The 21,944-nt window shown below is 48.1% G+C and overlaps 4 protein-coding genes across 11 annotated transcripts in view; 3 read left to right on the top strand and 1 right to left on the bottom strand.

Annotated features, from left to right (window-relative positions):
- Window positions 1-10: 10 nt before the first annotated feature.
- Window positions 11-2,942, top strand: eif1axb (eukaryotic translation initiation factor 1A X-linked b). The gene is made up of 7 exons (XM_049749602.1): window positions 11-205; window positions 764-847; window positions 1,059-1,162; window positions 1,272-1,322; window positions 1,398-1,479; window positions 1,756-1,847; window positions 1,937-2,942. Exons 1-7 carry the CDS (start codon window positions 190-192, stop codon window positions 1,940-1,942), a joined length of 435 nt encoding a protein of 144 aa, XP_049605559.1. The 5' UTR covers window positions 11-189; the 3' UTR covers window positions 1,943-2,942.
- An 888-nt stretch (window positions 2,943-3,830) lies between these two features.
- map7d2b (MAP7 domain containing 2b) lies at window positions 3,831-10,901 on the top strand. 5 transcript variants are annotated; one of them, XM_049749580.2, is made up of 16 exons: window positions 3,831-4,031; window positions 4,501-4,584; window positions 4,840-5,000; window positions 6,038-6,170; window positions 6,903-6,983; window positions 7,674-7,766; window positions 7,863-7,957; window positions 8,034-8,107; window positions 8,179-8,375; window positions 8,444-8,582; window positions 8,654-8,834; window positions 8,930-9,034; window positions 9,114-9,177; window positions 9,306-9,453; window positions 9,523-9,785; window positions 9,861-10,901. In XM_049749580.2, the coding sequence occupies exons 1-15, from the start codon at window positions 3,992-3,994 to the stop codon at window positions 9,764-9,766; spliced, it is 1,839 nt and encodes a 612-aa protein (XP_049605537.1). In that variant the 5' UTR covers window positions 3,831-3,991; the 3' UTR covers window positions 9,767-9,785; window positions 9,861-10,901. The 5 variants fall into 5 exon arrangements, with proteins under 5 accessions (XP_049605537.1, XP_049605536.1, XP_049605535.1 ...); XM_049749579.1 differs by lacking the exon at window positions 3,831-4,031 and adding an exon at window positions 4,056-4,128 and having other exon boundaries at window positions 9,895-10,901; XM_049749578.1 differs by lacking the exon at window positions 3,831-4,031 and adding an exon at window positions 4,056-4,128.
- Window positions 10,902-11,262: 361 nt separating this feature from the next.
- Window positions 11,263-18,110, top strand: zgc:112982 (uncharacterized protein LOC503771 homolog). 4 transcript variants are annotated; one of them, XM_049749574.2, is made up of 10 exons: window positions 11,263-11,494; window positions 11,901-11,944; window positions 12,022-12,630; window positions 12,746-13,483; window positions 16,321-16,487; window positions 16,556-16,706; window positions 16,776-16,839; window positions 16,914-17,090; window positions 17,158-17,254; window positions 17,669-18,110. In XM_049749574.2, the coding sequence occupies exons 2-10, from the start codon at window positions 11,910-11,912 to the stop codon at window positions 17,680-17,682; spliced, it is 2,052 nt and encodes a 683-aa protein (XP_049605531.1). In that variant the 5' UTR covers window positions 11,263-11,494; window positions 11,901-11,909; the 3' UTR covers window positions 17,683-18,110. The 4 variants fall into 4 exon arrangements, with proteins under 4 accessions (XP_049605531.1, XP_049605529.1, XP_049605530.1 ...); XM_049749572.2 differs by having other exon boundaries at window positions 17,158-17,260; XM_049749573.2 differs by having other exon boundaries at window positions 11,263-11,498; window positions 17,158-17,260.
- A 4-nt stretch (window positions 18,111-18,114) lies between these two features.
- lipib (lipase, member Ib) overlaps window positions 18,115-21,944 on the bottom strand; it is a 3,975-nt gene continuing 145 nt past the window's right edge. The window contains exons 2-10 of the mRNA XM_049749586.2: window positions 20,749-21,146; window positions 20,525-20,633; window positions 20,341-20,442; window positions 19,894-19,983; window positions 19,653-19,820; window positions 19,444-19,533; window positions 19,230-19,338; window positions 18,945-19,118; window positions 18,115-18,860 (exon numbers count right to left, since the gene is read on the bottom strand). Of these exons, the coding sequence (XP_049605543.1) occupies window positions 18,776-18,860; window positions 18,945-19,118; window positions 19,230-19,338; window positions 19,444-19,533; window positions 19,653-19,820; window positions 19,894-19,983; window positions 20,341-20,442; window positions 20,525-20,633; window positions 20,749-21,146 (1,325 nt within the window). The 3' untranslated portion in view covers window positions 18,115-18,775. The remainder of the gene's footprint in view (window positions 18,861-18,944; window positions 19,119-19,229; window positions 19,339-19,443; window positions 19,534-19,652; window positions 19,821-19,893; window positions 19,984-20,340; window positions 20,443-20,524; window positions 20,634-20,748; window positions 21,147-21,944) is intronic.

Raw genomic sequence — 21,944 nt, 5'->3', positions numbered from 1 at the left:
TTTTCAGGATCCAATGGGCATGCGCACTGGAACGGCGAACCTCATCGGCAATCGTGTGAGCAACGAGCTTGGCGCTTCATACTACTTTCGGTCCACTTGAGGTCTGAACGGTTTTCGTGACACTTCACACCAGATCCAAGCGTTTCGTTTCCATCCACTGGGATTATTGTGACAGAGGCGTGAGGGAATATGCCCAAAAATAAAGGTAAGGCGGCTTTCGTCTCGGAGCGCGCCGCGGCTACGAGGGACACAAGTCAGACACGGAAAACGTGACGAGTCCCCGCGGCGCTAATGCTAGTTAGCTCCGGTAGATTACAGTATTTGTTGTTGTTGACGCCTTGTCTCTTGTTGGTTTTGACTAACTAATGGTCCATTTTGTGAAGGAAGGCCAAGGGTCGGTTTGCCGACAAGCTACAATGTTAACGACGGACTAGGAATTGTCCCGTTTACCTTGGCGAGCTACTTTGAGTTTCACCACACCCGCTTTGGCCTCCACATCTCATTAGCCTCCTTTTTGTTTGTTTTACTGAAGTCGTAACTTGATGAGGTTTTACATCTTGCTGTGCTTGTGAACCAGAGAAGGAGACGTGTATTGATGTATTTTTACTCCACGGGTCTGAACTCTAAACGCCAGCCAACATATGCGTGTATAATTTTTGGTGGACCTGTTGAGTTCCAACATCTTTTCAATGGAGGTTTTCATGAAGCGACATGCTGTTTAAACACCACTTCGTCCAACGAACCTGATTGTGCTTACTTCCAGGTAAGGGAGGAAAGAATCGGCGGCGTGGAAAGAATGAAAACGAGTCTGAGAAGAGAGAGTTGGTGTTCAAAGAAGATGGACAGGGTAAGTTCATCATAAGCCATGTAGTGGATGAGAGCTGGCTTCAAAACATTGGCACTCCTTCTCGAGACTGCTCTATGCTCTTGAAGTGCTATTAGTTGTTGTTTGTTATCTTCCACAAAGATGGTAGGCAGGTGTCCTAATGCTCCAGAATGTTTAATTAAATTTATTTAATTTTTGAAACTGCGTCTCTCTCTACTCACGTGCCTTACAGAATATGCTCAGGTGATAAAAATGTTGGGGAATGGCCGTTTGGAGGCCATGTGCTTCGATGGCACCAAGCGACTCTGCCACATCAGAGGAAAGCTCCGGAAAAAGGTGACCACACACACACACACCTGCCGTAAACGCTGAGTCGGCATCCTCGCGTAACCCCCCCGCGCACGGATCGTTGAGTTGAATTTGTGGTCATGTGATGTGCGCCCAGGTGTGGATCAACACGTCGGACATCATCCTGGTGGGCCTGAGAGATTACCAGGTACCGGCCATCGCAAGCTTGTCATTTTGTTGTTGTGGGAGCCTCCCGGCTTGACGACCGTTTATCTGGTTGCAGGACAACAAGGCCGACGTCATCCTCAAGTACAACGCGGATGAGGCTCGCAGTCTGAAAGCGTACGGCGAGCTGCCCGAGCACGGTGAGATACGCACACGGATCAAAAGCTGCTTAGATGGACCGATATGAGGGTTGACATAACTTCATGATGTCATTAACATTGTCTGAGTATCTTCGGATATTTGTGTGTACGACACATATGCACATAACAACATAGATGTTTGGTTAAATTGGATAAATCGATACTTTATTCGTCCTGTGAGGGCATCAGATCAACAGGTCAAATTTTTAAGGTAATTCAGCTGCCTGTTTTTTTAATTTTTTTTTTTAATAATTTAAATTGTTTTGTATCTTTCAGCCAAAATCAACGAAACAGACACGTTTGGTCCCGGAGACGACGACGAGATCCAGTTTGACGACATTGGCGATGACGATGAAGACATTGATGACGCAAGTGTTTTTTTTGTTCTATCTTCTTTTGGCCTCGCGATAATATCACATCATTTCAGCTCAACTTTGCTCTTTTTCTTCTCTTGCAGATCTAAAGACTTACACACACATACACACACGTTTATCCAACAGGGATATTTTTGAGCCGACACAGCGCTGATAAAATAAAAAACTCATTTTATAGAATCCCTTATATAAATTGTCAAGTTTGATTCTCTTTCATCAGTCGACATGTTTGTTGAATGTGAAATTGATGAAAGAAAAGAAAACGTGTTTGTTCCCACTGAGAACCAGCTCAACGTGTTTCTTTTTCCCCCCCCCTGCATTTTTTTGGAGGAGCGTGTGACTGCAAAATCATGAAATCCTTTTAAGAAGTGTATTTATATTCATTTCACGTTTGGTGGAATTTAAGAATTTCAGAATCTTTGGATTCACCAATAAACACATAAACCTTTTTTTTTGTCTTCCTCACGTGACGTCTTCATTCACTTTGTTTGCTGTGACCTCCATCTGAGAATTGTCCTGCTCCAGAATATTACTTGCTAAATAAACTTACATTAACTTTACATGCTATTACTTTAAATTGTATAGTGTATAAAAGTTACACCTAAATGTTTAAAAATTAACTGTTATTAAAAGTAAATGCAATTCTATTGACGCTAAATACAACTGAATTAGTTGCTTCCATGTGAAAAGAAAATTTAAAAACTTCCAGTGCTGGCGTATACGGAAATAGGAAAAAATGAAATCATTTCAAGGCTGCTCATTTATTGTCTTCACAAGAAAATGTCTTTTTTTTTGTGTGTGAGTGTAAAGTGTTCCTTTTGTTTTGCATCACTGCTGCTCGTTCTGCTCAGTTCTTACACCTCGCCACATGCGCCGAGACAACCTCACTCAATCTCTCTTTATCTTTGTAAAAAGATTTATGGACTACTTTTTTTTTTCTCCTTTGCACCGTTTGGCAATAGGGACTCGCCCCCTTCTGGCTCAGAGGGGGTACTGCAGTAGCCTACAGGGGACGCGTGATGCTGTAACTAATAACTAATATGTCCGATGTGTGACAGATGGGTGTCTAATAAACAATCTTAACTCTAATTGCATGAGATTTGTTTTTAATTCACTAAAAAGACATTTTTCAGGAAGGGCCATCAAACGACTTTTTCAATAGTTGTATAAAATTGCTAGAAAGATTCATAGATAATGAAGTCTACCCCACAAAACTATTTTATTTAAAAAATAGATTTAGAATAAAAAAAATTCAAATTTGTCAAAGAGTAAAAGGCTCGAAAGATTATTGAGATGAACATAAATTGATTGGCGTTCACTGTTAATTTATTAGTTGCATTAATAGAAAGGAACAATGATGTATAATTGTCACGCTTGCTATTTAAGTAGGACACAATTTCCAAAGAGAAATTCAAGTAAGAATACGTAGTTTATTCCAAATCTTTTTAACACTAAATAAAAAATGAAACCAACATATGACATCGTGCGAACAAGCTGCTTGGAGGTCAAGTCACGTTTGGGTGACGTCATTGCGTACCCCTCCTCCGCCAACGCCAGTCGTGACGTCATGCCGCCGCCAGGGGTTTGCCTGCTGCCTGGCACGTGTGCTAAATGAGAACACGTGAGGAAAAACGTGTCGAATTCAAAATATATCCGTTTGACATTGTTGTTGTCCTCATGATTATTATCAAACTTTGACGTTATTTAGTTGCTAGGTGTTTCTTCTCGTATTGATGGCTTAACGAGTGACGTTCTAATGAATATGCAAATTAGGTAATGGTGACGCACTAACCTTAAGCTAATAATAGACCACATTGTGACGAAGTGAAACTGTGACAAGTGTGCCACTCGTTTTTTTTTAAACGTTTGAGTCTCTATTCAGTAGATACTCAAACGTTTAAAAAAAAAAAAACAACACACAATATTGTGTCGTTAGCATTGAATGCTAAGCTAAATTTGAACCTGCTGGTGATGAGTGAAGGGAAACAGACCGGAAGTCCTCCCTCCCTTCCTCATCATCCTTTCTCTCCTCTTTCCTCTTCATAGCATCCCTCGCTCATCCTCACTCTTCCAGGCTGATTCATCCGAGTGCTTCCAAAGTGTTCTTGGACTAGAATCTGGTTTGGCTCATCCTCATCATGACTCAAGTGGTTCCGACTCGTCCGATTGCTCTGACAGGTGACTTATTTTTCTTCATTTCAGGTCATTGAAATGCACAAGAAGGAAATAGGGAAAGCCTTTGGTGCATCTCTTCCATGTACAGCTCGAGGACTGTGTAGGAGTACTCACTCTTTGGCGTCACTAATAAGACATTGACCAATTTGTTGGGCATCAGTGGTTTGTTAGAAATGCTCTCAAGAATTTATTCCATATTCATGCTGTCCATCTCCAGTACTCTCTTTGGCCTCACTAGCAAGGACAACTACATGCTACTAGCGCTAGTATGCCGAAAGTTGTCTTACGCAGAAAGTGGTTGGAAAAAATGTCTTGATTGACATTAATCGGATGTTGATGGACGCGTATGTGCATGCTGGCAGGTTCACACGTGAACTCCGTCACGTTCTCGTCCCTCGGCTTATGTTCCATATTTACATCGTTGCCTCCCCTTCCAGTACAATGAATCATGTTGTGAAAAAATAAATTACAGCTCTGGACCCGCCTCCTGCGACCCCACCGACCAATAGGAAGGCATCTCCTTGTCGGTCACCCTCCAGTCAGAGGAGCCCCACAGGTCAGCTTTTGACCATTTGCTGTCTAGGCCATTGTTTGTCCGCATGTCACCTGACCTTGCATAAAGCAACTGAAATTTTTTGTTTGTATGTGCTTTGCTATTGATTGCCAATTGGTCCAATGTGGACGCCAGAAAATGGCTGCATGCAAGTGACGTCTTATCATGTACAGCAATACTGTCTTCACTGGATTGCAAATATTATGTAAGGATACATTGCAATATGTGGAAAAGTGCAGCTCGTTTGCGTGTGCGCAGAGTTGTCGGAGGCACTGCGAGATAAAGATCGTCGTGCTCAGCAGCAGCTGGAGCGCAGCGGCCAGCAGCGAGAGCACAAGATGGCGGCCCAGAGGCGAAAGGAACAACAGCGCCGCCTGGCGGCCGAGGATAAACGACAGCGACAGCAGAAGGCTGAGAAGGTCAGAGGTCACTTTAAATTTTCTTCTTGGACATCATTAACTGAAGAGTCAAAGTCGAAAATCACATGGCGTGATGAGAGGGGAGGAGTATGATTTAAATAGCGTCAAGTGTGTTTTGCGCACACAACAGCTGGTGTTGTGCGATGGGTTAACGAGCCCTGAGGCTGCCTGGTCTTCAGGGAGCATCTCCATTGATTCAGCGCCTCTGTTGGCGAGCTTGCATCCTCGCCAGGACCCTCCCTTCCGCTCCCCCACTCGTCAATGACACCCGATGACCTCATCATCATCATATCGCGAGGTGTTTACGGGAACGTGATGCCTGTTTTATGTTTATGAGTGAGTGGCGCAATTTTTTTCGGAGTGAATCCAGTACTCTTGGACTAGTCCATTTCATCTATAAGATCTCATTTAACACAATGAGGTAAAAAATTGCTGATTGTGAGACCTTTCCTTCTTTCTGAAGCAGATGAGGCTTTGCCAATGTGTTACACTGGTGCAGTATAGCGCTAACTCCTGCTGAGGAGAATTTTGATGATGTCAGATTTTTTATTGCCTCAAGTATCATTGCTGGTATCAGCAGTCTCCTCAAGTACCCAATACCTGAAAATAAGGCCAGTATCGATACTTCCCTGTTTCTAATCTTCACGAGGGGACATTACATCATGCTAGGACGTTACTTTGTCCTCATATGGGGATGTTACATGTGAACGTTACATGTGTGGATGTGACACGAGTGAGGAAGGTAAGGCGGTGGGAAAGGGAGGGGGAGAGGGAGGCAGGGGGGAGGGGAGAGAAATAGAGAGAGCAAGTGAGCGAGGTGTGCCGCCATGCTCTCTCTCTCTCGCTACTCTGGTGTCAAAGCGGCGAGCATCACGCTAAAGCAAAGCAGTGGGAACACAGCGAAGGGGCGAGGCCACTGCTCGGATGCGGTTACCATGGCGCAGCTGTCACCCTGCGCATCGCCAGGCATGCGTCGCCGTAGCGATGGCTCAGTAAGGGAGTGTCTCTTCTTCCCCGTGTCGGAACGCAACGAGCAGGAGAGGCTGGAGGCTCTGGTGCGACGGAGAGCCGGGTGCGGCGCCGAGCGCAGGGGAGGAGGCGACGCCCACGACCAGCTGGACAACAGGCCCAAGCGATGGACGTGGGGGGGGCCGCCGGATGGTGTGGAGGGTGAGTGTCACCCACGGGAGCCGGAGGTCACCGAGGAGACAAAGGAGGAGGAAAGGGTGTGGAGGCTGCGCTGCAGGCGATGCTTTGTGTCCCCGCTCCTCCTCCTCCTCCTCCTTCTCCTTCTCTGCTCCTCTAGTCATCTTTTAGCCTCGGAATTGTGCCACAGGTGTGTGCGTGCGTATAGAAAAGGTTGCGTGTAACGTTGAGCGCACCGGCGCCATGTAAATCTCGTCCTTCTCATCTGGTGTTACTTTCCCCAAAACAAACGAGGGGGCCCATTCGGACGCGTCCTAGGCTGGCCCCTCACGTGATTCTTTGGCAACACCGCGGTCAATAATTGATTCCCGGGCCGTCCTGACGCCGACCCGCCCAGCGGCTCGGCTCACTGCGACACAAGCTCGGCCGCCATTACAGGACGGAGACCTGCGCGCGCACGCCGTCTTTTCCTGGGACATCACGCCTTATGTGACGACCTTATGGTTGTCCTCAAGTCGTCTTCGTTCGATTTCTTATATGTCGCTTCTGTGGCCGGCTGCCATTTTGAAAATGGCTTGCGCATTTCTAGCTTCTTTTGATTCATGCGTGAAGTCACACGATGGTGTCGTGCTTGGCACGTTTGCCTTCCAGATCTCATCCTTCCTGTTTGGACTGAACACATCATCGAATGAACGTTTGCTACCCTGTCATGCGAGTGTGCGAGCGTAACGCTTTTGCTTCCAACCTGTGGGCCAGGTAACACTAAGAGCCCTCCCGGCCACGCCATCGGCTCCGATGTGCTCCCCGCTGCTTCCGGCACCTGCCAAGCCCGTAACGGTACAAATCACGTGACCGTGTGTGACCCCGCCCGTCACTGCCAGCTTGCTGCTCGCCAACTTTGCATGTTGTTGTAGCTCTTCTGCTCTTTTGTGTGTGTTTGTGTTCACATATGTGGTACACCTATGACATCACCTACCTGCCCTATGTATGTTTGGATGTTGTCATGAGGTTCCCCCTTCCCCCACCCTTGGACCAACAAAGGGCTCTGTCTTTTCCTGTCCTGCTGCTGTTTACTGACACACACACACACGAACACACACGTTCAGTATTGACATTTAACCGTAACGCGATAGCACCAAGATGGAGGAATCAAATAGCATCAGTATCCAGGTTGCTGTTAGAACAGTGATTTCAGAAATTCTTTTGCATACCACTTGAGGGAGCCCTTTGCAATAGCTCAACGTTTCATATTTGTGCACATTGCTTCGCCTCGTTTCAACTCAGTCTGCGAATGATTGACTTCGTCCTGAAATGTCACGTGATTGTCGATGATGTGTCCCGGTCCTCCTGCGACGTCATAATCCAATTCATGATGAAGGAAATTCTTCATCACCATGGCAAACTGGTGACGTCAACATGGCTCATCTGTCATTTTGGGTGTCGGCTCTCTCTGAGCTCTCGGTCGAGCTCGCTGACTTACTTATGGCTGACTTGCCGCCTGTGACGTTCTCGTCTTTTGTTTGTCAGCTTGTGAACTCCTGGCTCCACCCACACCGTCAGACCAACCAATGAGCAAGCAGCTGTCCAACTCGTCCGCTGCCCTCCACTCGTTGGAGACAGGTGACCCACAAACTTGCAACTCATTACTGACTCATCCAACTCTTCTTCTCGTCGATGTGATTCTCAAATGATGTGATGTTGTGTGTCACCGAGCAGCTTCTTCCAACAAGCACAGACCTCAAAGAAGTTCTTCCAACCGCAGGAGCATCGCCGCATTGCCTGAGGGGACGTCTCGAGCCAAAACGCCCACGGTCAGCACAGACACAGTCGAAATTTAGTCTTGCCGGATGATGCAGCACTCGCATCATTTGTAAATATCACGTGCAGGGAGAAGTTCCTGCTGCACCTGTTCGGAGTTCATCCTTCAGAGCCAACAGTAAAGGTTCTGCTACGCCAAAAAGGTAAACACATTTTGAAACAATAGCGCTGAACCATTATTCGATGATCAACACAGCCGCCGTTGTGGTTCCAGGATGCGAGCGAGCAGAAGTCGGGCTCAGTCGCCCTGCTCGCCGGGCCAGTACCCCCCCTCCCCTCTCCGGCAGAGGGCCACCACTCCCGTCGGTGATGACCGGGCTCACCACGGCACCCTAGACAGGAAGTCGGCCAAATGTGCTGAAAACTCTGACAAGAAGATGTCAAAATCTACCAGCAGGGAATTGTGTGCAGGTGAAGAGCGGAAAAACGACTGCAAAAAGTACAAAATATGTGACGTGGCGGTCAATTGTCACTTTCAGAGTCCCCAGGAACGCCCACGGGCCGCAGCGTTGGTGGCACCATGGATGCCGAGGAGGCGTCGCGGCTTCTGGCCGAACGCCGCCGCCTGGCTCGCATGCAAAAGGAGCAGGAGGAGCGGCAGCGGCAGGAGGACGAGCTGTCAGTCCCCATCCTGTTTGACATTTTACACGTTCATTTCATATTTGGAAATGGCTGGCTTGTCCCCACAGGCTGCGAGCCGAGGAGGAGCGCAGGAGGCAGCAAGAGGCCCGGGAGCTGCAGGAGAGAGAGGCGCAGCAGGCGGAGGTGGCGCGAGCCCGGCGCGAGGAGGAGAGGAAGAGCAGGGAGGAGGAGGAACGTCGGCAGAAGGAGCAGCGATGGAAGGACATGCAGGAGGAGTTGGACCAAGAGGTCCGCTTTTGTTTTCGCTCGCTTTGTGATTGTTTCGCCGGACCTCGAATTTTGTGCTTGAGCTTTTTTTTTTTTTTTTTAAACGTGCTCATTAGAGGGAGGAGGCCTACCAACGAGCCCATAGAGAAGCTGAGAGGAAGAGGAGGGAGCGCGAGCAGCTTCAAATCCAGGAGGAGCGGGAGAGGCAGCTGAGGAAGAAGGTGAGGGAGAGGACTCGTTTCACGTGCATCAAGCTTCTTCTTCTTCTTCTTGTCACTTCCCTTGTCTACTCTGTTGTAGAGAATTGAAGAAATCATGAAAAGAACACGCAAGAGTGACGTGGAAGCTCCGCCTGATGCTGCAGGTACCTCTGCGGTGAATCTTTAAGGGGGGCTTGACCAAAGTCAGGTGGCACTGACATACTCTACTCGCATAAGAATCTTTTGCATGGCCTTCGAAATAGAAGATGAACTCCAACTGATGTGTTGACAGTGTACGACGCGAGCTCCGAGATAGCGCCGCTCGTCCTGGAGGAGAACGCCCCGACTCCTGCCGAGGCACCCGTCATTCTGCTGGGACCGCTGGAGAGCAAGAGCTGCGTGGACGAGCTGTCGGACGGCGTCCAGTCCATGGACGTCAGGTGAGGGACAGCTCGCCGTTAGCATGACAAATAATGAGCACTAATGTATTGCACTTGTCCGTCCGTCAGTCCAGTGTCCCGGGACGAGCCGGCCAGCGCTCAGGAGTTCTCACCGGTGGCGGATGGGCCGGACCGCTGCCCCCTGGGGAACACGATGGACGTGGAACCGCAGGCGGCCCCCTTTGCCAAGCTGCGGGCTGGCAGCGGCATGGGCGACCTTAACGAGAACCTCCTGATCCAAGCGTACGGCAACACCGCCGCAGAATCCTCGCCGCTCATCCACGGCGTCGGCCCCGGCCGGGTGGATGCGTGAGCGGCTGCACAAGGACTAGGTACGACGGCTGAAAGGTTTTTTTTAAGATTTGTGAGTGTTCAGTGTTCACACAACGTAGGGACTTTATTTTCAGTTTTACAGACGCCGTGGAACATCTTTTATTTTAGGAGATTTGCATCCTCGGTTCTTCAACCGACTGCAGCTGCAGCAGCGATCATCATTTTTCCTGCAGGAACAGCCACAGCTCATCCTTGTGCAACCTGACGGCCACGCCAAAACATCCCAACGTGACCACGCATCAACTCCACAAAGCTTTTTCACCAACTCCAAACTTAACTGGTTGATTTAGCGATTGAATGATGACACATCGCAATTTGACAATTTGTAACGTTTCTTAACGACGGGCACCGGGATGATGCCAGCAGTGCCGGGTGGCAGAAAACAAGGTGAAGGCAAGTCAGAATTTTGGGGATGGGATGGGGTGGGAAAGGCAGTAAGACAGTCCTAAATCCAGAGACAAGTTGTATACTAACGTATTTAATTTCTTGTTATCTCTGTGATGTTTGATTTTTGAAAAGAACAACGCCATCTTTACTGGCGCCCACTTGAATCGCCTTCCAGCTGGCGCATTTGTGTAAATAGCGTAGACAGGAGAGAAAACGTAGCCAGTGGAGATATTAGCGGACGCACTCGTTGCTTGCTTTCTCCATACTGTTGAGTTGGAGCCTGTAGCTTTGCGGACCAGAGTCACTCAAAATGTCACTTTTGAGAGGCACACTAGCTGCAAAAAAGTTTGAAACCATTTTTTTTTTTGCGAGTAGTGTGCGTGTGTAGTTGTAAGCCACTGATTAACCACACTCGCTGCACTGTGTAGTATGCACTATTATTACTCGACTTCGCGCTAACCCCCACCCCCCCCAAATATACCTCATTCGTGGACACTGGTCACCTCTGAGGCCTTCAACCTCGAGCACCCGTCAAAGTAGCCACGTAGGAGTGAGTGAGGAGCGGGCAAACATGGTTCTACATTCTTTAGCTTTGCGCTCATTGTGGCTGCGAGGCCAACATAAAGTGTGTCCTCTACTACACGTACGCCGCAGCCTGGTCGAATATAGAATTGTACACGCGATGCATGGATTACTGCAAAATAGCATCAATAAACTTCATCAAGCTATCAAGTGTGTCTTTCTGTTGGCAATCATACAACAGAATAATTCAACAAAACAAACTCACAAAACAAACACACTTTACATAAATTGTGAGGACATGGAAACAAAGATCATTATTTCAATAGACAGTTTAACATTAAAAAAAGAGTAAAACATGTTTAAAATCAAAGTTAAAAAACAAAATGAATGGAAAGAATGTGTAGTGCAAGAAAAAAAATAATGCTTTGACAGAACTCTATGCTTTGGCATAGTTTTTAACCTGGATTTAAAAGCATTTACACTTGAGGCTGACAATGTTGGCTGACACTCCATACCAGTTGGTGGCGCTAGTGCGCTTACGCGACGTTTGACAACTACTTGTAAACAAGAGAAAAAGCGGAAACGCATGATAAATACGTCCGTGAGTTCGGCCATTTTCCGTAAATTCGGGTAGGATAGCAGCTTTAAAGCAACTTTGGCGTTTACTTGTGTCAATAAATAGGGCTGTCAACTCAAATAATCGAGTGTTGTATTGTCATTCGTGTGTACAAATCGTTATCTTAAAACGCGCTGGGGTTGCCGCTTTGGCATCAAACGCAGGACGTCTCGGGAGTCGCAGGTAGGTACGTCAAATGCTAGTTAGCATTAGCTTACTTGTTCATTTATGTGTTGCTGCCACAGCTTAGCATTTAATTCCTGGGGGTTGGAAAATATCAGAATATCTTCCATGGGACAGGTCTTGTGTCATTTTAGATAGTGTGGAAATTTTAGGGGGAGCGTTATCATTAGCTTGGATGCTAACTGGAGATAGCCTCGCTCCAAGCAGCGCACACTATTCACCGCGTGCAACATTAGTGAAACAGTTATTCCAAATGACAGATGCTGTTTTCTTAACTTTTAACACTTGTAACAATTTGAAGATTTCACTAACACCTTCAGTCAAGCTGTGACATTTCTGTCGGAAATGAAAAATGCGCAAAACCTCCTTTGTTGACTTTGTTATAACTTTTTGTTGCTCTTTAAAGGCCGCCGGAATGTCCCGACAGATGTCGCCGTCACAACAAAGCAGGTGCATGCAATGATAGCCGACAAGTCCTGTTGATCAAAAACATTCATTGTACTTATTGTGACTGCTGTGCTGTCTAGGCGGGTCCCATGGGACGAACACGGACCAAACAGAGCTTCAGCGGGACACTATGGAAGACCATTGGACTGGAAGCCCATTGCCAGAAATGAAGAGCGCAGGTTTGGTGAGGACATGTTCCCAGAAGCCCACAGGAGATCCTCTCCTTCTCCGCAGGATCACTTTTGGCGTCAGCGAAATCAGGAGGGCAATTTTCCACGGAAACCGTCACCTCGACGTGATTTCAAAGACCACCATGTCCCACGAAGCTCCCGCCAGCAGGATGGCGGATTCAATGCAGACAGACAAAGAAGAGGCTTCAGAGAAGACTTTCAGAATGTTAACAGCAGAGCAAGGTCACAGTGTTCGCCGCCGAGGTTCCTTAGGGAACCGTTGCTGCTGCTGCCTCGCAGTCACTCGGAACACTCGCAGGAAGCCCCACCTTGGAGGCGGGACGAGTGGCGCGGCCAGGGGCAGTTGCGAGACACCAGCCCCAGGGTTAGATCCGAGGAGCAAAGAGGAAGCCGAAGAGAAGGGAATGTTGAAGGTCTGAATAGAAGCCGGCAAAGAGAAGATGTTCAGCCCCCCTTAAAGCGGCCGAGAAGAGAAATGGACGGCCAACATCACAGCGGGTAAAGTCACAACAAAATCCAATTCCTCGTGAGCGACAAAGACTTTTGGATATTTTTGTCTTTCCTTCTGCTTGCTTATTCTTGCTGATGATGACGTGTCCTCTCGCTGTCACAGGTTCAGACGGGACAACAAGGATTTTGGGGATCGGTGCTATTCGGCCGCCACGGTTGACAGAGCCTTCCACAGGGAGACTCCCGACTCGGGAACTCCTCACTTCACTGAACACGGATTCCAAGGCACCCGGGAACCCTTAGATAACGGTGGACAGCGTGATTTTCACTTGAGACAGCAACATGCCGATGCAGCGAGCTCCTCACAAGAACAATTCCGGAATTCAAATAGTGGGCCGGACGGCCGAGAAGATTCCAGAAAACACCACTTTCCTGATAAATGGGGGGATGGCTCGGAACGCAAGAGGAGCCTCCCGCCGCAAGAACGGGCAAACTTTGCGAGATATGACAGACAAGGCACTCCCACAAACCATAGAGGGAGAGGCGGTCCTCACCTCGCCAGAGGTAGGGTCAGTCACATGGGGAACCGGACAAACTTTCTGCAGTCCTCTCGGAGCTACCAAAACAGTCCTCGTGAGGAGCCCAGAGCGGGATACAGATCCCAAAGGGAAACGAGTTACCCCAATGCAGAAGAGGAAGGACCCAGCTGGACGCAAGACGACAGACGCCCGAAGCAGGTCCAGCCTGCTAGTCTGGAGCGAGGCTTGCACAGGAGCGGCCCAGACGTGAACCAGCCCAGACCACATCTGTGGGAAGAATCAGAGTCCAAAAACGTGACTGTGGTAACGGAGGAAACTCTCACCATCAAAGTGGACATGAGCCGGCCCATCCTGCACACCAGGTATAGTATTCGTCCATCAAGGTCAAAGTTGACACCTTGTTTTACCGAGAGGATAGAATAGCGCCGAGGGCAAGTTTTTACTGGCAAGTAGATGAGCGACTTGGACAGCAAGAATGAGCGTCATGTGATAGAAGATTGAATGAAATTGGATCCGAAACATCTCAATAGGTCTTTGGTATCCTTCGGGAGCAAACAAAACAAATGCAATTGGAACGCAAACCTCACGTGGCCTGTTTTGATGTTTTTGGAATTGGAACGTAACGAGCACCTCATCCCATGCTCTGATGTCATCACATCTTCACTCAAGCTTCTTCATGACGTCACAGGAAGAGTTGGAATTTCGTGGAATGCTTTTGCTTCAAGTTGCCAACAAAAGTTTTTTAGACCAGATGGATTGCGATGGATGTGAGCCACCACTGCACTTCTCTGCTGCATCAGCAAACGCGTTTGCCTCGGAACAGTCACGAAATGACGACACGCTGATCCAGGAAGCCTCTGGAAGATCATTTGAGAAGGAAGTATTTACAGGACACCAGGAATCAAGTGCAAGGTGAATATGACGGGGAAGAGAAGAAGTTAACCAACTTCCTGGAGGAAGGTACATTCCCACACCTTAGTTGGTGGACCTCCTATTCAGATGTTGGCTCGCTAATTTGCTAAAACGTGGAACCTTCCTTCTCGGAATGGAGTTGAATAATCAGGATGACTTCTTGAAAGCATCTTTTGAAAACGGCAGAGACCAGAAAGCCTTTTGCATACAAATAGCAAGAATTGGATGTCTTCAAAGAGGAAGTTGAGAAACACGATCATATGACGGCGACATGTGGCCAATGACGGAGGAGCGGCCTTGAAGAGCAGAGGCAAGCCTTTCTTGATTATTTGAAGGAATGCTCACATGGGCGCCGATGTTCAGCCATCTTAACACGACACGGAGACAAAGGACCATTCTTCAAGTTGTCCTCATTTCAAGAAGCACTTGGGCGTCCTTTCATCCAAACATGGATGTTGCTAACATCTAAACGGATGAATATTGAGAGCGACAGTCTTCTTCTTCACCTTCGCACGATGCTAACGACCATTTTCAGGATTTCTTAGGTCCAGCAACAATTGCTCGTGGAAGTCCTTCTAGATGAAAAAGTAAAATAAAGCTGATGTTCTCAACATGGATGCAGGTGTACACGATGTTCACATCAAGGAGCCAAAGGAGAGTGGTTCACACAAGGCGTTGACGCCGAGGAACATCGGCCTTTGCTGAAAGGAGCACTAAAACAATCGTGGACCTCCATCCAAACCATTTCACGTGGATGCTAATGAGCAAATTAATCTTCAGCTGCATTTACACAGCAATGGATGGACATTCTTGTATGTGAACAACATCGGAGGGGATGCTGAGAAGACCATCTTGATACAAAGGAGCTGCCGCGATGATCACGTGTATCTGTCCTTCAGCGTGACGAGCTGTCCTCTTTCAACGGCAGACGTGAACCTCAGAAAGAGTTGTCAAATTTGAGAGTGTCTGACATTGTCAGACGTAACCATCGGGAGGAAGGACAAAAGGAAGACGCCCTGGTCCTGCCGTCGAACAGTAGATTGTTACTTAATGAGTGAAGATGTGATGTGAGCTCATACCGTCCATCAAATGCTCTTCGGGACAACGGGGAGAACCGACGTTACCATAAAACCCGAAGATGGATGGCATTTCAGATCAGGTGACAAGCTTCAGGAAGACAAAAGCTGCAAGTAACAAGTCAGTCAGATGAAGCTAACCTGCAAAGGCGGGACAAGAGAAGGAAGTGACATCACACCCCATACAAAACCACCTCAGGGAATAATGAAGATAATCTGTATGCTTGGTTTGTCAGTCAGTGAAACCCTCAGAAGGAGGGAGAGCAAATGGGAGGAAGTGACATCACCGCATAGAGTGGCCAAGCTGTGATGTGAGGTCTGTATGAAGTCTCAAACGTCTGGAGGACGTGACACCACTCACTTGAAGACGTGTTTTCAGCTCAGGCTGCGTTGTCCGCCGCCTTGCGAAAACTGCGAGCCGGCCTGTATCGCCACTTCCTGTGGACACGCCATGTTGCGCGGGACGCCATCATTGCGTGGCATGGCGTCTGTCTCACCAGCGTCACCTGAGCTCAGTTGTGCGTAGCGTAGCAGGCCCAAATTAAAAGACAGGTCAGGAACATGCGCAGGTAAGTCACGTTTCTTCTTCGGTGTGACCACATTTGAACTTTGGATCTTTCAGTGGTGGACTTTGAAAATGCAGACCACCCAGCTTCTAGAGATCATGCCCAGAAGCAAATAGTCCAAATCCACAAGTGCCCCTCCCCTCCCCCAAAGATGCGATTGTGCAACACTTGAACTTCTCTTCACTCTCTGCTAGCATATCTGCCCCATTCCTGGGCGACAGGTGAGCTGAAGCTTCTCCCTGCCGACGTGATTGAAAGGCGGCGTACACCTCAGACCTCGTTGGCACACAAAGCCAAGTTGTCACTCACACTAACCTTTGGAATGTTGGAGGAAGCTGAAGAAAACCCACGTAAGCAATGCGACAGCTTGCACATTCCGCACGGGGAAGTCAGAGACCAGATCCAAACCTTCAACCTCAGAACTGCCTGCTGGCTCCTGTTACAGTATTCTCTTTTGAAATTAACGATCTACAGGTGATTAGGTTTGAGAAAGAACATGGCGATGCTGTGTGGCAATCTCAGGAGTGGGTGTTTTGCCGCCATCTTGTGGCATCTGGCCAAAATCCTAAGTGCAAAAACAAAGTTTTAGGATCCATGGAGCAAAGACCGAAATGATGAATCACTGTCTTCTTCATCTTCCGGCAGCTCGCCGTGTTACTCTGCAGAGCGCCAGCTCTCGATTGACCTGGTTAATGTGGGTCGCCGGCGTCCGGATTTCCTCCCGGAGGCACCGGGGGCCGTGCCAGAGAGCGACGGCGCGCGCGGGGGAGCCTTTGCGCAGGAAATCATCACGCTGGTGCACAATGTCAAAGGTCAGAATCACCCGGCAGCGTCCTAGAAGTCACTGGCCACGTCTTGACAGTTTGCGTGCGTGTCGCAGAGTTATACTTCAAAGGCAACGGCATCACGTTGAACAAACGGTTCTCTGCACCACAATACTCCCGAGACGAGACGGCGACAGGGTTGACGCTGAACCAGAGGTTCTCATCCAAGCAGTACGTCTCCGTGATGCCGCAATCTGTCCGATCAAAGTATTACAGGTCACGTCACATACGTGTGTCAATGCGCCGCCTCGTGATCTTCGTCTTTGTCATCCTCAGCATGAACACGGCTCCGTCGCACGGCAACATCCAGCCGCTCTTTCCCGCTTTGAGCGGCGCGCAGGTGAAGTCAACTTTCCGTCAGGACGCCAGCAAGCTTGGCCTTGACGCTCCGTCGCCATTTTGTGTTGTTTCCAGACGCCTCACGGTCCTGGCGACCTGAGACACGACCTTGAGAGGCGGCGTCAGAAGCGTCTGGAGGGCGTCACCATCACCATCCCAGGAAGTGGCCCGCCCTCCCCCGTCAAAGTCCGCTGTGGCGCCCCCAATGTGATGCTTGAAGACGAGCGGGACTACAGGAGGGACGGCAACACGGTGAGTTCGCAAGTGCGCGTGATCCAGCCGGCGGGGACCGCATTTAAGCCGGTGTGTGTTCGTGCAGGGCCCCAGACGAGGAGGCCCGTACAGGACCAACGCCGGCCCGATGTCCAGGGTAAAAAACCAACAGCACGTCAGGATGCAGAACTGCCACAACAATGGTAAGGGTAAGTTTTTTTGTGTATGTAGAGTGCGAGGAGGGAAAAAAAAAAAAAAAGGTCACCACCCTCGTCAAGGCGTCTTTCAGTCGTGGCCAAATTGCATAATAGTAGGTTTGAGATGTTCCCTCCTGCAGCTCAGCGCGTCTTTTTTAGACGGCTTGTGTAACAACCGCATCGCTCGCTTTGACCTAAGACCTGCCGACCGCAGCGTCCAGCTCGTCCAATCCCGTTTGTTCTTCCCGCTCGACCACGCCCGCGCGGCTAAAAATCCTACGCCGCTGTCGTGATCCGCATTAGAGCTGCAGCCTCTTGACTTAACCTCAATTTTCTTCTTCCTTCCCGCCGTGCGTGTGCGTGTGCACCTGTGTGTGTGTGTGGTGTGTGTGTGTGTGTGTGTTGTGCGCTCCCCCGCAGGTCTCAGCTGGTGATGCCGCCCGCTGCTCTCACCGTGATTTGTGTTCGAGTGAGTACAGCACGTACAAGTTGTTGGACCGCAAGACGGCAATCGGTCCAAGGATGAAGTTCTCCAACCTTTGATTCCTTATGTGGGACATGTGAGCCGATCAACTTTATTTCAATCTATGTTCATCTTGTTTTCAATTGTCCATTATTTTACTGTTTTTTTTTTTTATCACAAACAAATTATTTAGGTTTCATTACCTGACATGTTTCGGCTATCACTTCCGCCTTCATCAGAGTGAATGATGATCCTCTGATGAAGGCGGAAGTGATAGCCGAAACATGTCAGGTAATGAAACCTAAATAATTTGTTTGTGATAAAAAAAACAGTAAAATGATTTATTTCAATCTGTTGTGACATGTTATGTTGAAGCAAAATAAAAAAAATCAAACTTCACCAACATCTTTTGTGTGTTGTTTTTAAACGTAAATACGAAACAGAAAAGGTGATAAAAGGCACACGGTAAAACCATCAAACAAGTTTGAGCACGAGACACGGAGAGCACAAGAAATAAACAGACATGATGATAAGCAGGCCTAATTTGACCTCAATCCCATCAAGGGCCAGATTATCGTCTGGCTCCAAACATGATGCCGAGTCATTCTCCTGTCATTGAGAGTTATGTTATCTCCCCATGAAACCCGCCTCACAATTTTTGGAGATCCCCTCCAAATCGGCGATCGCATCGTGAGACGATCCGGTAGCTCGCCGGGCACAGGTACGTAAATGACCTTTAACTTGTATCGCACTTTTCTCTCTTCTGTCACTTTAATTAACACTGCCTTTTCATTCCCATGACACACGACTAACCAGCAACAGCTTGTGTCGATTGTTTGCATAACGTGTCCCAAAGGCGTCATGTAACGACCGCTGCGGCTTACTTTCCAGGTAAGCTAACAGTTAACCTCACTTCTATTTCTTCTGCTTGTCTTTCCTGGCCATCTCCGTGACGATTATTACAAAGTTCATTCTGGTCCACGTGATAAGTGATCGGTTTGTCCGTCTGGATTGTAACTCCGCCCACTGCATAGGTTGTCATCATGCCCGCCGAGCACGATAAATCAGCGCCGAGAATTGCACGATGACGGCCGGAACGCCACCTCTGTGTTTTCCTCCATGATGACGTCAAAGCGGCACATCAGTGGCCTGTGCAGGAACAGGAAATGCATGAGTGGTGCCACAGGTAATTGGTGTAACATCCATGGGCCGAGGAGGGGGGGGGAGTCTGACCTTTGCGGGTGCTCTAGCGGCGTCAGTCGTATTCGCAGCAGTCTGATCTTGTAGCGAGGCCCGATCACATTACCCGTGCTGATGCGCAGGGATATCTTGTGCACGTGCAGCAGGTCCTCGTCAAACTGGGCCAGAAGACGCGTGGACGTGAACTGCTCAAAGCGAAGAAGCTTGCTGCACAAAAAACACGTTTGGCTGAATTAACATCACAAGACTCTCGAGTAGTGAAGTAAATTGTTGGTGGAAAGAATGCATTGGCATGTATTATGTGAGGAGACCACTCACTGGTCCACACGGGCCTCTGTGACGTTCCTGCCGCTATGCAGGCGGATGTAGACCACCCCCCAGCGGAGGTACTGGTTCCACGTCACCATGTCCACTCTGTAGTTCATCTCTGTCAAAACACACACACAACATCCATTTTGTGGCATCCTTCCATAACTGGTCCGAAGATGCATTTTTCTTTTGTTTGTTTTTTTTCCCTTGCAGGCAGACTTACTCATGTAAGGGTGCGAGGCGGTGGTGCTGAAGTACACTTTGGTCTGTCCCAGTCGCAGAAGACTTTCCCGCCATTGAATGACATCATAGCCTGGACGTGAGAGGATAAATGTTATCCAGCAGGAGAAAAAATTCTACTTTGCCATGAAAAAACAAACACTGTTTTTTTGTAACTTAATCTAACTTCTTGAACTTGTGTAGGGGTCTCACCGAGCTGCGGGCAGGAAGCGGGCTTGAAGGCTTCACACTGCAGGCAGCGTCCATCCAGGAAGTCGGCGTAGGAGGTGCACGGGTACGCCGTCAGGCTGCACGTGCCGTTGAGGGCGCACAGGTACAGGAACATGGAACGCTGGTGGTCGCACACAAAGTAAGACTTTCCTGTTGGCCGGGGGAGGGGGGTCTTGTGATTACTATGTTGACCTCAGCAACACAAACACCAAAACGTCTTTACCAGCAAAGATGGTTTTGGGGCAACCGGGCTGGTCGGCCCCACCGTTGGCGTAGAAGTCAACGTGACCGTGAGCACCCCGCAGGCCAAACGCTGCAATGCCCAGAAATTAGACTACGTCATATCACATTCAGCGTTTACTTAGTTGCATTCATTGAACCTTTTTTCTCCTAACATTATATTATTACAAAATGATATTAAATTAGATAATATAGTGTGGTATGTGAAATGATATTAGCATTGTACGTTTTTGTGTTTTTTTTTGTTATGGTTTTAAATACATATTTCCAGTAGACCTTAGTGCTACCTGCCCTCTTGTGGCACAATAGTGAACTGCATGAAGGCTAGCTGATGATAATTAACAGTAAAAAAAGGAGAATAGATTCTTTTGCAAAGTATTGTTGTTGCTGTAGCCTTTGAATAATTGCATGAAAATGTTCAGATGCTCACAGTCCATATCTGTGTGCAGGACGTCCACAAACATGGCGTCGGAAGGGTCCAGCCTCTCGTCCGGCGTGGCGCTGTTGAAAAGAGGCCCGGCCGGGTCCAAACCTGGAAGCACAAAATGGAGTGCAATAGGTTTCACGCACAAGATGTTGTGGATGTTGAAGAACCTAGCAAAGAATAACTGTACCTGTGATGCGCCCGATCTTTCCCTTCAGGTTGGCACCCACAAAGCCGGCGAGGTGCGCCCCCAGACTGACGCCAATGAGGTGCACCGAATCCAGCGAGGCTCCTTCTTCCTGAGGAACAAAATATCCTTCTGAGAGAACCGACTTGACAAAGGTGACCCTTGACACCATTACACTTGATTGTCGTCGTCGGAACCCAGAACCTTTATTTTGGCCCCCCTCATACCTGCATGCTTCCGATGAATGCCGTCAGGTTGTGAGCCGCCTCCCTGGTGTAGGCCACGGCGGTGAGGTAGTTGAGGTTGGCGGCCCCCCGGTTCCAATCCACCACAATGACATTGAGGTCCCGCCGCTCAGCCAGCAGGCGCACCAAGTGGTCGATCCACACGGGCGGCGCGCCGGTGGGCCGGTAGCCGTGGATGACGAAGGCGGTGGGCCGGGAGAGGTTGAAGAGCGGCTCGGACGGGAAGCGCTGATGGTGCAGCTCGCGGCCGCACGTCGGGTTGGCGCGTGTGTATAGCAGCAGGCGTACGTACAGGCTGGTGCCCAGGAAGCAATGGGACAAGTTGAGGTCCGTGAAGTTGTCACATGAGTCGTCACTGCTGCTGCCGCCTTCCTCAAAGCCTGGAGCAGCCACAGAAACATGCTTAAGAAGAACCGCAGACTTTTTTTTAGTTTTTCATAACATGGGACACGAAACAACCGCCGCAAGCGTGTAAGTTTCCACGGCTATTATTAACTTTTCAAAGAGCAATAAAATTTTCAAAGAGCTTTCGTTTATGGACACCCATGACTTTAAAATGAAAACAGGCTCCAGCACTGGCGAAAGGGGCTATCCAAAGGCCCACAACAGAGTGATGTTTGTTTTGCTGAGTAGGTTGTTTTGTTTATTTGATATTTTCTACATAAAAAGTATGTACATATTTGTAATACAATTAAGTCGTTGTGTTCTTTATTAAAAATAGCTACCCTGTTAATTTTATTTTTGTAATATTGTATCTATAGATTTTACATTCTTTAAACATGTGACATCATTAAAAACATTATTTACACATTCATGTTTGTAATGGTTGGATAAAATTTGTTTTTTATTTACATTGAAGTTTTATAATTTTGGTAAATTTTAACATCAAGAGATGTTTTTATAGCCACAGCTAACATAAGTAGGACAGTGTTACTGAAACCTATTTTTAAAAAATCCCCAAACACTTGATGTAAAGTTTCACATTCTAGAACAAGAACAAGCACAATTTTAACAAATTGAATGTTCTAGGTTTGCAATAAACAATACGTTTTAATTGCTACATTTATTCAAATATATTTAGTATAGAGGTTATGTAATGAGGTTTAAATTTCGTATAAAAAGTAAATGTCTAGCAAATGTCCAACTAGACGTCTCAAAAAACCTTCATTTAATGCCGT

This window comes from Syngnathus scovelli, chromosome 18 (assembly GCF_024217435.2).
Source record: "Syngnathus scovelli strain Florida chromosome 18, RoL_Ssco_1.2, whole genome shotgun sequence".
Taxonomy (NCBI): domain Eukaryota; kingdom Metazoa; phylum Chordata; class Actinopteri; order Syngnathiformes; family Syngnathidae; genus Syngnathus; species Syngnathus scovelli.
Note: the sequence above shows the minus strand (reverse complement) of the source record. Positions and strands in the feature narration are given on the sequence as shown.

Coding starts and splice junctions, on each gene's coding strand:
- eif1axb (XM_049749602.1), top strand. Junction 848..1,058: donor GTTCAAAGAAGATGGACAGG/GTAAGTTCATCA, acceptor CGTGCCTTACAG/AATATGCTCAGGTGATAAAA. Junction 1,323..1,397: donor TGGGCCTGAGAGATTACCAG/GTACCGGCCATC, acceptor ATCTGGTTGCAG/GACAACAAGGCCGACGTCAT.
- zgc:112982 (XM_049749572.2), top strand. CDS start 11,910: ATGTCCCGACAGATGTCGCCGTCACAACAAAGCAG. Junction 12,631..12,745: donor GACGGCCAACATCACAGCGG/GTAAAGTCACAA, acceptor TCGCTGTCACAG/GTTCAGACGGGACAACAAGG. Junction 16,840..16,913: donor CCGCTTTGAGCGGCGCGCAG/GTGAAGTCAACT, acceptor TGTTGTTTCCAG/ACGCCTCACGGTCCTGGCGA.
- map7d2b (XM_049749579.1), top strand. CDS start 4,065: ATGCACAAGAAGGAAATAGGGAAAGCCTTTGGTGCATCTCTTCCATGT. Junction 8,583..8,653: donor CAGCGGCAGGAGGACGAGCT/GTCAGTCCCCAT, acceptor TTGTCCCCACAG/GCTGCGAGCCGAGGAGGAGC. Junction 9,035..9,113: donor AGAGGCAGCTGAGGAAGAAG/GTGAGGGAGAGG, acceptor ACTCTGTTGTAG/AGAATTGAAGAAATCATGAA.